Consider the following 12,985-nt stretch of genomic DNA (forward strand, 5'->3'; position numbering starts at 1 on the left):
TGCTGTGTAGAATGCCATGCTTTGTTCCTGCTGGGCAGACAGCTCTGTCCAGTGTGCCAGCCCTGCAGTGTTGAGGAATGAAAGGCAGGAACCAAACTGAGTATCAGTTGCTTTAACAAACAGGTGCGCCTGCTGTGAATTGCAGAAGTCAAGGGAAGCATTCTTTCCTGAGGCAGAAAATCAGAAATCTCTATAACAGGTTATTACTGTGTCAGCTGGAACATTCAGTGTTCTATGTGATTAAAAAACTCGAGTTAGGGTCTTGCAATATCTCCTCAAAATGATAAAAAAAGGCTTGACTAATTTAGCGCTTTTTTTTTTAAATAAAAAATTAAACCCTTAGGAAACAAGTCTAAGAGATACCTCTGTCTTGCATCTTTCTCTGTAAAAGTAACTCTGTAACAGCCAGAAGTATAAACATTACAATTTATAATGTAATAGTTAAGTTTTTCTAGCTTTTAAATCAGAACAGGCAAACATAACTTCTGGCATTTGGCGAGGAGCAGAGAAAGACGGGTCGTTGAAAGGCAGGCAGCTGTTTTTACATAAAGGTGCAAAACTGCGTAGTATGAAGTGACCATGTTCTGAGGACTAACTGCCTTTATCTTGTGTGTTTCCTGCAGGTGCTGAAGTGGGAATTAGTACTTCTCGTATCCATGCACGTGGACCAGTGGGAATTGAAGGACTCTTAACTACGAAGTGGTTGCTGAGGGGGGACAATCATGTTGTTTCTGACTTCTCAGAGCATGGCAGCATGAAGTATCTTCATGAGAGCCTCCCTCTCCCTCAGAGAAATACCAACTGAGAACATCAGAGCCAGGGGGAAAACCCAGGGGTATAAATATATCCTGGTGATGTTCAGGCTTCAGGGCGCACTCTGGGGAGGGAGTTTGTTTTTCATCTTCAGGAACATTTTTCTCGGTCACTGCACAGTACAGTGAATACAAAATTATCCCGTCTGTGAGATATTTCTTTTTTCCCCTGCCTCTTTCTGTTTCCTTAGATAGTATCTGCAAACTGATATCACTTCTCCCAGAGACAAACTTCTTCAAAACATACAGGTAATGTAAGGAAAGGTTTAAATATCTGCTGCATTTTTTTTTATCCTGATGCTCCCTATAGCAAATATGATTGTTGCTGGAGCATAGTTGTTTTTTTTTTTTTCATAAGTCTTTGTTTTATTCAAATATCTGTTCTGGAGAACGAACTTGATAGTTTGGGGGTTTTTATTCATTTTTATGATCATGGCAGCTCTTGAAAGCTGGAAAGCTTTACACTTAGTTTCTTTCTATTTGATTACTCTTATGATAAAGGGATAGATGTTCCAAATGCACAGTAAGCTTTCGACCAAGAAACCTTTTATATCTAATTTCTTTGTATTGTTGACTATTGTAGATAAATAACACAGTTGTCTATTACGTGAATTTTGTTACTTATTTGTACCAAAGGCTTATTTTTCTTTGGTTTTATATAAAACTTGAGCTTCTACAATCCCTCCTCCAAAAGCAATGCTACTTTGACATTGGCTTTTTCTGTCCAAAGCTGTGAAGAAGTGCTTTCCTCGGTGCCCTGTGGCACGATGCTGGGCATGGCTCTCCCTCAATGGCCACCAGGCAGAGTCAGTGGCTCACTGCTCCTGCAGTCCGGTGGCAGGTACAGTCATCTCCAGCACCGTATGTGTGAGTCGCTGCATTGCATGTGCCAGGGCAGGACTGGTGCGGTGCTGCGAGGGTGCCCTTTTCTGCCTGTTTCTCGCAGCCACTACCTCAGCATCTTCTCCTGTGCTGTTGGTGCCTCACAAGCCTGTTCTGGCACGGTTCAGCTCCCCGTGGATGCCAGGGGCCCACAGACATTGCTGAGGCAAGCAAGATGCTGCAGTAGCTGTGGATGTCTCCTGGTTGCTGGAGGTGGCACAGCAGGGGCCGTGACGCACACGTTGCCGGGAGCACAATGAGGGGAGGCTTTGCCGGGCCGTGTCCTGCCCTGAGGGCCCTAGTGGCATCTTGGCAGCCGCTGGTGTGTGCGCTCAGCCCCTGGGAGATGCACATGGGAGCAGGGCAGGTCCTGGAGCAGGATGATGCTGCTGGGTCACACTGGCCCGAGGCTGCTGGCAAGTTGCAAGGAAGTTTGAAACAGGTGGGTGGAACAGATTTAAGGATATTTTGAGTTGGGCATGATAAATGCAACTCTAAGAGAGCTACCAGAGAGCTGTTACTGGGGAAGCAGGAAGACAGGCTAAAATGGATTCCTCCACCCAGCTTCAGGTGCCTGGAGGCCTCCCTGCCACCCCTCAGGGACCACGGGTGCCTCTCTGAGCCTCCCCCAGCCCCTTGTGCCCCGCATGAGCTGCCTGTAGCACTGGGTCTCCCAGGGCACCCTCCCTGCCCAGGCAGCCACCTGTAGGACTTTCTGGGATGGAACTCTTACCCTGACCCCCTGAGGCAACTCCCCTCCTTCTGCCTTGCATGCTTCTCCCCCAGCCACCAAAACAGCCCCTAAAAGTTCTGAAGCCATCTATAAATCCTGTACAAAGCCCTCAGTGATCCCACACCCAGCCCCAACACTGAAACGTTCCATACTCTGCCCTAACTTTGACCAACTCCAGAACCCTCCCCAAAGCCTGGCCCATTACCTCAGAAAAAACCCAAATGCTGTGCCGACAGCAGCAAGCTAGCCCTTGAATATACTTTAATCTCATATAACATGACATTAGAGTCAATTAAGGGAAACGATGATATTGCCAGAAACTTCTACAGAAGACGGAGTTACAGCCTGGACTAAAGTAACTTCTGTTAGAAACTGCTTGTTGGTTTTGTCTCCCAAGGGCAGCACTGAGGATTGAGTGATCCATTCCTACCCTGTAGGTACCATTGACTGTATTTGGCTTAGCTTTGCTTTTGTTGTTTCTGGTTTGTTTTGTTTTATCATATATGCATATGAACTATATGCAGTACTTACTTTTTAGAGTAAGTACAGCTGAGTTGAAGAGCTCGGAAGAGGGGAAGGCTGTGGATGTTGTCTACGTAGACTTTAGTAAAGCCTTTGGCACAGTTTCCCACAGCATTCTCCTGGAGAAACTGGCTGCCCGGGGCGTGGATGGGCGTATGTGGTGGTGAATGGAGTTCAGTCCAGTTGGTGGCCAGTCACAGTGGTGTTTCCCATGGCTTGGTGCTGGGGCTGGTTCTGTTTAATGTCTCTATTGATGACCCGGAGAAGGGGATCGAGTGCACCCTCAGTCAGTTTGCAGAGGACACCGAGGTGGGCAGGAGCGTTGATCTGCTGGAGAGTAGGAAGGCTCTACAGAGGAACCTGGACAGGCTGGATCAATGAGACAAGGCCAATGGTGTGAGGTTCAGTAAGGCCAAATGCCATGGGGATGTATGGGGCAGGGCTGGGAGGTGCTGCGAGGGGGGGTTATGGGGCAGGCCTGAGGGCATGTGTAGGGCAGGGCTGGGGGTAAAGCACAGGGGAGATATATAGGAGTGGTGGGGGTTGATCTGAGGGGCCTGGGGCAGGTGTGGGTAGCTGCTGGTAGGGAGGTACTCAGTGGGGGCCGGCGAAGGCAGAGGTGACCCAAAGCTGACCACAGGGGTATTGCATCCCATGGGCATCGTGCTCACTATAAAAGCTGAGAGACCAACGGGTCAGCCTCTTCCTTCAATGGCTGCTGTCCAAGGAGGACTCTGATGCTGGTTTTGCATATATTGTATTTTTTCCTTTTTTTCCTTATTACTATGATCATATTTTATGTTTACTGATAATATTTCATTAAAGTAGTTTAGTTTCTTCTCGACCCATAATGCTCTGTCTTTGTTATTCTGTCTCCCTTATCTTCTGGGAGGGGAGAGAGGTTAAAGAGAGCAGCTCTCGTTTGTTCAGTGCCCAGCCTAGCCCAAAGCACAGCAGGTTTTTACCCCTCTGTCCCCCTCCCCGCTGCGGTGCCAATTACGGGCGGCGCGGGGCGGGGCCGGGCTGCCCGCGGTGCCCAGCAGAGCCGCGGCGAGGCTGGTGGCGGAGTTCCGTTCCGCGGCGGCCGCGGGAGCCGCGCTGTGGGATCCCCTGGCCGGAGCCTCGGTGGGTGGGTCCGGGCTCTGCCCTGCTGGGGTCGGCGAGGGCGGCAGCGGCCCCGGGCCGAGCGCTGCCCCGGCGTCGCTGCGGGGGTTTCGGGACCGAGCCCGTGCCCGGCCGGGGGGAGCAGGGGCGGCCCCGCCTGGCTCAGCTGCTCCTCGCTGGGGCCGGGCTGTTCCCAGCGCGGGTCGGGCAACGGCGGCCCGGGGGCTCCGGCGGCGGCGGGAGGGTCCCGGTGCCCGCAGGGGCGGGGAAGGGCCCCGGCTGCTGCCGCCGCCAGGGCCGGGGGCTGTTGGGGCGGGGGGAGGCCGGGCAGCGCTGGGCTCGGAGCGGGGCGGCTGGGCCCGGCCCGTCCTCGAAATACCGGACCCCAGGAAGCGCTGCGGGGGTCCACGCCACGGGTTTATTTCGTGCTGTCGCACGCAACTCTACAAAGGTTTTAAGGAGAAAAAGCCGGGTTTGGGTGAATTCTCCGCCGGCGGGCACGGCCGCCCGGCCCCGTTGCCACGGCGACGGCCGCCCCGCCCCCGACGGGGCGTCTTCACCATGGCAACCGCTCCCGGGCGGATAGGCGGGAGGACGGACCAATCAGAGCGTGGGTGCCGCGCTCCCATTGGTCGGATCGTCTCGCCGCATTACTATTGGTCGGATCGCCTCGACGGGGGTGGGGCGCGGTGTGGTTAAAAAATGTTAAAACCTGTTAAGTCTGGGTGCATGGCACTGAAATAGAGAACGAGCTCTCCTTTTTATAGCTATTGAAAAATAATATTCATTTCTGTATCTAAAATTAGTTCAAAATAAAAACCTCTCTCTCTAAAGATGCTCTGATTCTATATGATAAAAAGGAGTTTAGACTGCAAAAAGATTTTCGAAACATTTATTTATAAAGAGCTATTAAAGTGTCAAAATATATGTCTAAACAGATAGCTAGTCTAATTAGACGTTCTATATAGTAACTGTTAATATTGAAGTCTAAATAGATCTAACTCGTACCAGATGTTCTACAGAAGTCTAAATAGATAATCTGTATTCTCTAAGTGTGTGTGTGTGTAGATACAGCACTGTAAGTGCGCATGCGCGCCCCACAGCCCGCAGCACCGCACCGCGGCCTCTCGCCTGCGGTAGCGGATTGTGGCCGCAAGGACACGGCAGCCAGCGCAGCACCGCTGTGCACTGGGGGTACTGGTCGTCCCAGCTCACCACTTTTCGACCAAAAGCCGATACTGCATCTAGAGAGAGGCCTGCTGCCCCTCGGCCTCGCCTCTCCGCCCTCCTCTTCCGTCCCCCTCAGCTCCGCCTCCCGCTCCCCTTGACCCCGCCTCCCGGCCCTCCCCGACACGGCCTGCCGCCCCGCCGCGCAGGTGCAGGCCCACATACAGCCGCAGCGGTCGGTTCCTCCCTCCGAGCTGCGGGAGCCCAGCTCGCCCGCGAAGTGCTGGACCCCAGGGAGCGCTGCGGGGGGGCCACGCCACGGGTTTATTTCCTGCTGTCGTACACAACTCTATAAAGAGAAAAAGCCGCGTTTGGGTGAATTCCCCGCCGGCGGGGCGTCTTCACCATGGCAACCGCTCCCGGGCGGATGGGCGCGAGGGTGGGCCAATCAGAGTGCGGGCACCGCGCTCCCATTGGTCGGATCGTCTCGCTGCGCTTCCATTGGTCGGATCGCCCCGCCGGAGGTGGGGCGCGCTGAGGATTGACGGCGGCGACGGGCCAACGGAGCGGCACGGCCCAAGAAGGTGGGGGCGGGCGGCGGGGCGGTGACCCATGGGCGTGCGCCGTGGGCGGGGCGGGCCGGGCCCGGCCTGAGTGCTCCAGAAGCGGAGGCGGCCGGGGGAAAATGGCGGCCGGCTCGAAATCGGAGGCACATGGTCCGGGCGGAAAGCGGGGCCCGGCGGGCGGGCGCGCGCGCTCAATCGGTGCGGGCCCGCGGGGCCCCCGCGAGCACGTCGTGAGGCAGCTGGACCGCGTGAAGGTGAGCGGGGGGCTGCGGGGGACCCCTAAGGCGGCCACGAGGGGTGATGGGGGGGATACGGACTGGGAGGGCCCTGTGCGGGGCTAGGCAAACAGAGGGCCTGGGGGGGGACATTGTCGGGTCGGAGGGAGGTGGTTGGGCCCGGCTCGCCGCGGGGTCATAGAATCATTCAGATTGGAAAAGACGCTTGGGATCATCGAGTCCAACCATCAACCCCACTCTACAAAGTTCTCCCCTACACCATATCCCCTAACACCACGTCTAAATGACTCTTAAACACATTCAGGGATGGTGACTGCACCACCTCCCTGGGCAGCCTATTCCAGTGTCTAACCACTCTTTCTGTGGAGACCTTTTTCCTAATGTCCAGTCTAAACCTCCCCATTGCAGCTTGAAGCCATTCCCTCTTGTTCTGTTGCTAATTACCTGTGAGAAGAGACCAGCACCAACCTCTCTACCTCTCTACAATGTCCTTTCAAGTAGTTGTAGAGAGTGAGGAGGTCTCCCCTCAGCCTCCTCTTCCTCAAACTAAACAGTCCCATCTCCTTCCATCGCTCCTTATAAGATTTATTCTACAGGCCCTTCACCAGCTTCGTTGCCCTCCTCTGCACTCGCTCCAGCACCTCGATATCTCCCTTGTATTGAGGTGCCCAAAACTGGACACAATACTCAAGGTGTGGCCTCACCAGTGCTGAGTACAGGGGGACAATCATCTCCCTGCTTCTGCTGGTCACACCATTTCTAATACAAGCCAGGATGGCATTGGCCCTCTTGGCCACCCGGGCACACTGCTGGCTCATGTTCAGGCGCTTGTCAATTAGAAGCCCCAGGTCCTTTTCTGCCAGGCAGCTCTCCAGCCACACTTCCCCAAGCCTGTAGCGCTGCATGGGGTTGTTGTAGCCCAAGTGCAGGACCTGGTACTTGGCCTTGTTAAAGCTCATTCCGTTAGCATTGGCCTGTTGATCCAATCTATCCAAGTCTCTCTGTAGAGCCTCCCTGTCCTCATGCAGATCAACACTCCCGCTTAGCTTCGTGTCATCTGCAAACTTGCTGATGATACACTCTATGTCCTTATCAAGATCATCAATAAAGATGTTAAACAGAAATGGTCCCAACACTGAGCCCTCAGGGACACCACTTGTGACCGGCCGCCAGCTGGATTTAACTCCATTGACCACCACTCTTTGGGACTGCCCATCCAGCCAGTGCTTGATCCAGCAGATCGTATGCTCATCCAGGCCATGAGCCGCCAGTTTTTCCATGAGAATTCTATGGGGAACAGTGCCAAATGCTTTTTGAAAGTCTAGGTAGACAATATCCACAGACCCCACAGGGTCCCTTTGGCCTGGGGGGTTTGGGGTGTGGTGCCGGCGATGCCAGAGAAATAAAGCCCGGCAGGGCGGTAAGAAAGTTGTGCCTGGGCCGTGCCGGTGCTGCCCCACAGGGACGCGGGGTCAGCCCCCCCATAGGTCCCCAGTGCTCCCCCTCCCCCAAAGTGCCTGTGGGTCCTCAGGGTGCCAGGCTGTGGGGTGGCTGTGCTCCCTCAGCGTCGCCCAGGGGGACTGCAGAGGCGGGGAGGAAGCGGAGAGCGGGGGCTGGTTTGGGGCCCCACACAGAGACCAGGTCTCCTCCTTCCGGGACTGGCAAATGGGCTCACGTGTCTGGTTTGGGGGCTCAGAAAGAGGGGGAGTTGTGTGGCTTTGGGCTCAGGGAGAGGGCTTGAGATGAAATCCACGCCAGGCCCTCTCTCTCTGTGCAGAGGGTCCGTCCTGGCCCCACTCCCAAGGGCAGAGGTGGGGTGTGGGGGGTCCCCCGGCTCATCCCCGTTGGCTGGGTGGGACAAACCAGGGGGCTTATTTCTCGCCTCCTCTTTTCCCAGGATCACCTTCTGCGGCATGGCAAGAGAATCCCGCATGGCTGATTCCTCTTGCTGCTCGGGTAACGGCACACACTGGGCTGGGGGAGCAGGGAGAAACATTTGCGAGTTCAGGGACGCTACAGATACTCCCCGTCAAAGCCGCAGAAAAGGCACATTTGCTGCCAGCGCAGAGAAGCTGAGGAGGAGTTGCAATGAACAGAGTGTGCCTCCTGCCTGAGCAGGGCCCTTGGTAGTTATGAATGGTTTCCTTTGGGGTCAAAGCCTGAACTTTCAGCTAGGATAAATTAAGAGCTGCCTGTTACCTTTGTTAGGGTCAAGTGTTTCTCTTCTGTGTGTTCCTATTGGTTCCAGGGGCAAGTGGGAAATAGCCTTTTCTTTTCCTACGTGTAACTCAATTTGGGCTAGTCTGTGGTGTCAGTCTAGTTCATGTTTGAGCACCTAGGTGCCAGTAGAAATGTACTGACTGAAATGTGATGGAAGCTGATGCGTTGCTTGATTTTTATTCTTTTTTATTATTGTTGCTTGACTATGGAGGGCGTGTTTTTGTGTGGCTCAGTCCGCATTGTTCCATGGAGCCTCCAGTCTTGGACTTTTAAGCAGAAAAAGTTTGTCATTCCAGGAGAGGACTGGTCCTTCCTAGGACTTGAGGTGTGGACTTGGAAGGTCTCTTAAGTACGTGGTCAGAATGAAAGCCAAACTTCACTGGATGTTGCTGCTGTCGGTCTTCCCTTTCGCTAATGTCCCCGCAGCTTCCTCATGGGTGGGAGCTCTGAATCATCCTTAGTTTCTTTTTCAGTCTCTAACACGTTTTTTTGTCACCAGGGAGAGGTTATGTTTAAAAGTTCATTAGTTTCCTCCGGACCGTGCCAGTGACTAAAATTGAGTTACGATTCTTCAGCCAGAAAAATGACACCGCTCTTAGAGATCCAGGCTATTTCTGAACGTGTATTTGTCACATGCAAATGTCCTTGGGCTGCAGATTGCCTGCGCTTGGTGCTCTGATGAGATGATACGCTGAGACAGGGATGAGCTCCAGCAGCCAGAAAAGACATGAAGCCCTGGGGTTTTTGTCTGTCTGCTTGTTTTCTGGGGTGGGGGTGCGTGTGCTTTCAAAAACAGAGTGCACTGTTGACCTCAGGTGTCAGCCTGCCGAGCTCTCTTGCTGCCCGACGTCTCCGTTTCTTTGTCACTCCTCTTTTGTGGCTACAGCTTTCGTTTGAATAATTTTAGAGGAGCGATGAAGCGACTCGCCTGCGTAAAAGTGCTGGTGATACCGGGAAGGAACGGAAGGTCCTTGTAGTGTGGACTTTGAAGTAAATGTGAAGGCTTTGTTGGCTCTCCTTCTATGGTTTTTGTATGAAATAGTTTAAGAAAACACTAAAAAGAGTATAGGGTCTGTTCCGGAGCATGTTATGCCCATGCAAGGCTTGCTTCCCTGCGTTTATTTTCTCTTCCTGAAAGCACAGTCTTCTCTTTCTGTGTGCTTACCGTTAAGCGATGCCGTGAAAAACCTGTGTACTAAAAGGGGGAAGAAACTGTTCGTAAGAGTTCAGATGTTCAGGAGAAGCAGATTCTGTGTTCATGATAAAAGCTTTATCCTTTTTCAGTCAATAAGTCTTTAGGTTATCTTATAGCGGGAGTTGAGAAACCTTACTGAGATACTGGCATCTGTCCTAAAGGCGATCGAGGTCAAAGGAGAGACGTGGACGAACTGGGGCAAAGTAGTGTCTCGCTTCTGCATGTTTTCCGGGCGTTCCCATGAAGCACCAGCAGCGTCGTAACTAGTGACGGCGAGTCCTGATGTGGTTTTGGTGAGTTGCTTCCATCATGTCCTTTGTCCATAACCTACGGTGTGTCATTTTGACGTTGGCTGGAAAGAGATTTTCCTAAATGGAAATGTTTCTCGCTCAAAGCAGTTGCCTTTCTATGAAGTTCTCATCAGAGCAGGTCGTCACAGATGAAGCGCTGGGCAGGAGAAGTCACGAGCACCGAGACTTTGTGCTGTCTTTGCTGGCATTTGTGTTCTCGGTTGTTACAGTTGAGACGTCATAAAACCCTGTTCCTCCGCGTGTTCAGCACGGCCAAAAGCGTTCGCCCATCTGCTGGTGCTTTTTGGTACCCTGATGGATCGTGGCACCAGGGATTTGATTTTCCCCCCAACCCTCGAGAGTAAAACCATTTTGGGGGGGATCTCTTATCTTGCTGATTTTTCTATGCTAAATGAAACTTTTTTTAAAAAAAAAAAAAAAGCTACAGTTGTATAACTTACAAACTGACTCACGTTGTTTAACCTGCCACTGCCGAATAGCTGTGGCGTATGTTTTATAAGGCGTACGGAAGCAGTTAGGTATTTGTCGTACTTGTTTAAAATGAGAGGTGACTGAATGTAACGGGCTATTTTCCTCTGATACTTTGCATCCCCTGGAGTTCTGCATTTCTGTCTGGCTTTCAGTGGCGTGTGTTTTCCGTCAGCCCGGGGAGTTGCCTGAGTGCGGACAGAAGGGAAAAATTATTCCCCGCACGGGAAAAAAATTTTTTTTTTTTTTGGGGGGGGGGGGAATGGATGAATTCCCCAGGAAAGCGTGGAGCCCCAAGGTTTTTTGGGGCGATGAAAGCTCTGCCAAGGGGCAGCGAGGACAAGCCACAGCTTTGCCTCCTGGCACCTTTGGTGTGGTAGCAGTCGCTGGAGGTTTGATGTTTTTGTCCCAGCCCTGGGAGAGAGAAATAAGGTGTTTTTGAGGATGAAGTCCCCAGGAAAGCGACTTAAGAGCCCCAGGGTACCTGGGAAAGTGGCTCTAGTGCAACTAAATCTGCCAGTGAGTCAAAAAAGTCAGGGTTGTCAAAAAAATGCAAAGATCTAGTAACCCGTATCAACAACTGTGCCAGAGATGGTGTCGAATACTTTTTCCTCCACTCAGCCGTAGTCTTTGCAAACCTTCGCGAAAGAAGGAAGTTTTAGATTCCTACCCAGCTTTGTGCTCAAAGTTTTATTTTGTTTTGGTTTTTTTCCCCTCTCTCAGCAGAATGTCAACTGGCAGCGTTTCTCCGTGGTTGCCCTTTTGTTGTGCTGTGACAGTGCAGGACAGACAGAAAGGATCTGGAGTGCTCTGTGAGTATGAGGTACGTCTGCGATGCGCATATGCTTTTTTCCTAAGTGTGGACTTTGAAGTTAACAGGAAGGCTTTGTCAGCTCTCCTTCTATAGTTTTTGTATGAAATATTTCAAGAAAACACTAAAAACAACGTAAGGTCTGTTCCGGAGCATGTCACGCGGCCAAAAGCATTCGCCCATCTGCCGGTGCTTTTTGGTAGCCTGATGGATTGCGGCACCAGGGATTTGATTTCCCCCCCCGACCCTCAAAAGTAAAACCATTTGGGGGTTTTATGTTGCTGATTTTTCTATGCAAAATTAAACTTAAAAACCAAAAAAGGTAACGTTGTATAATTTACCCACTGACTCGCATTGTTTAAAGCGCAACTGCCCAATAGCTGTAGCATACACTTTATGAGGCGGAGCGAAGCGTTTAGGTGTCGGTTCTAAAGGTTTAAAAAGAGAGGCGACTGAATGTTACCGGGTTTTCCCCGCCATTATGACAGAGTGCTCTGAGGTACTTTATTTCTGTCTGGCTTTCAGTGGCATGTTTCCCTGGTAGCATCTCTATCGAGCAGTGCTGCTGGCCAGATGTCCCTCCTCCTTGTGTAACACCCAAAAAAACCTGCAGTCAAATGACAACTGTGTATTTTGGAGAGGGGTAGTTTAATGGTATCAGTTCACAGCGGTGCAAGTTGAACTAGTGCCACAGGAAAGTGAAATACTTTTAGACTATTTTTAAAGAGCGTATGTAAACATAGGCACACCTTTTCAGCATGGAGCAAATGACTGAGCTTTTTTCTTTATTGCTTCTTTGGCTCTTCAGGGTTTGACCCGTCCGCCTTAGCTGCATCGACCCTGCGAGCGAGGTGAGTGGCGGCAGCAGCGCGAGGGCTGTAGCTGCGGCGGTGGCTCCGTCAGCATGGATTCTGGTTATGGCCCAGCTCGGTCCTGCCGCCCTGCATGCAGGGTGATGGATCTCCCTGCGGCCGTGCTGGGAGGAAGGGGCCAGGCATTTCCCAGCGCCAGCCGGAGGGTTTGCCTTTACGCTAAGAATGTGTTTCAAATGGCATCGATTAGCCTTAATCCTGACTTTAAGAGTTGAGCTGGCGCTGGCTTTAGAAGGCTGTGCTTTATTTGGAGCTGAGGCGTTTCTCTAGAATCCTCCTGTAGCTCAGCTGCTGTCCCGTCCCTCGGTCTGAGGGAATTCCGCTACTCTCTTCTCTTCTGCGCTACTTTTTTAGCACGCTGAACTCTAACTGGGGATTTTTGTTTTCCAGGTGTCTCGTTGTAGGTGTCTCGTGCTGCTCGAGAGATGCCCCAGGCCAGGTTTGCAGCTGGTGGCGGAGCCCCACTGAGGGGAAGGGGCCAGCCCTGGGTCTGGGCGTTGTGTTCCTTTTTTGGGGGGGAATAAAAAAAGGGGAAACGTGTGTGTGTGTGTCTGCGGGGCGATGGTGTCATTGGGGACACTGTGACATCACCGGGGCAGGGATGCGATGGGTCGGCGGAGGAGCAGGTGAGTGGGGGATGTGGGGGTTATGTGGGGTTCCTCCCAGGAGGGGTGCGTGCGCTGTGGCCCGGCCTCCCGCGCGCACTGGCCACGCCCTCGGCGCGCCGTGGTCCCCGCCCGCGGTGGCGCTGTGCATTGCTGCCGCAGCTCGTGCGCGTCGTCACGGAGGCCGGTGCGGTGAGAGTCTCCAGAGAGCGGCAGCCAGAGCGCGATCCAAGACCGCTGGGACTCCGGCGAGATCCGCGCTACCTGGAGCGTGATCGGTGCCGCCCGGCCGGCCTCGAGAGCGGCCGTATGCGGTGCAGTATCGGCTGTTAGGCGTTACTGCGCCGTCAGTTTTACGGGTGTCCATCTCCATGGCAAGGCGGTCCTTCAGGGCCCTGGAAGTGCCCCCTCAGTCCTCCGATGCGTGTCTCTATGGCACTTTAGTCGTCCAGGCGCCCCCTCAGTCCTCCGACTCGCATCT

At 52.9% G+C, this 12,985-nt stretch overlaps 1 protein-coding gene and 1 long non-coding RNA gene across 13 annotated transcripts in view; both read left to right on the top strand.

Moving 5' to 3' along the window:
• The window catches only part of ALDH18A1 (aldehyde dehydrogenase 18 family member A1), a 34,016-nt gene extending 30,223 nt beyond the window's left edge, over positions 1-3,793 (top strand). For 7 of the 10 annotated variants that reach the window (XM_074571769.1, XM_074571772.1, XM_074571770.1 and 4 more), the window contains one exon: positions 624-3,793. In XM_074571769.1, the coding sequence (XP_074427870.1) occupies positions 624-805 (182 nt within the window). In that variant the 3' untranslated portion in view covers positions 806-3,793. The remainder of the gene's footprint in view (positions 1-623) is intronic. The other 3 variants (XR_012585154.1, XR_012585155.1, XR_012585156.1) reach the window with 2 other exon arrangements.
• A 1,896-nt stretch (positions 3,794-5,689) lies between these two features.
• On the top strand, positions 5,690-12,439 carry LOC141737150 (uncharacterized). 3 transcript variants are annotated; one of them, XR_012585153.1, is made up of 5 exons: positions 5,690-5,804; positions 9,599-9,730; positions 10,943-11,039; positions 11,836-11,878; positions 12,290-12,439. It is a non-coding gene; the product is annotated as an uncharacterized LOC141737150 (long non-coding RNA). The 3 variants fall into 3 exon arrangements; XR_012585151.1 differs by lacking the exon at positions 5,690-5,804 and adding an exon at positions 5,825-6,040; XR_012585152.1 differs by lacking the exon at positions 5,690-5,804 and adding an exon at positions 5,848-6,040 and having other exon boundaries at positions 10,940-11,039.
• The last annotated feature ends 546 nt before the right edge of the window (positions 12,440-12,985 follow it).

Source organism: Larus michahellis, unplaced genomic scaffold (genome assembly GCF_964199755.1).
Source record: "Larus michahellis unplaced genomic scaffold, bLarMic1.1 SCAFFOLD_204, whole genome shotgun sequence".
In the NCBI taxonomy this organism is placed as follows: domain Eukaryota; kingdom Metazoa; phylum Chordata; class Aves; order Charadriiformes; family Laridae; genus Larus; species Larus michahellis.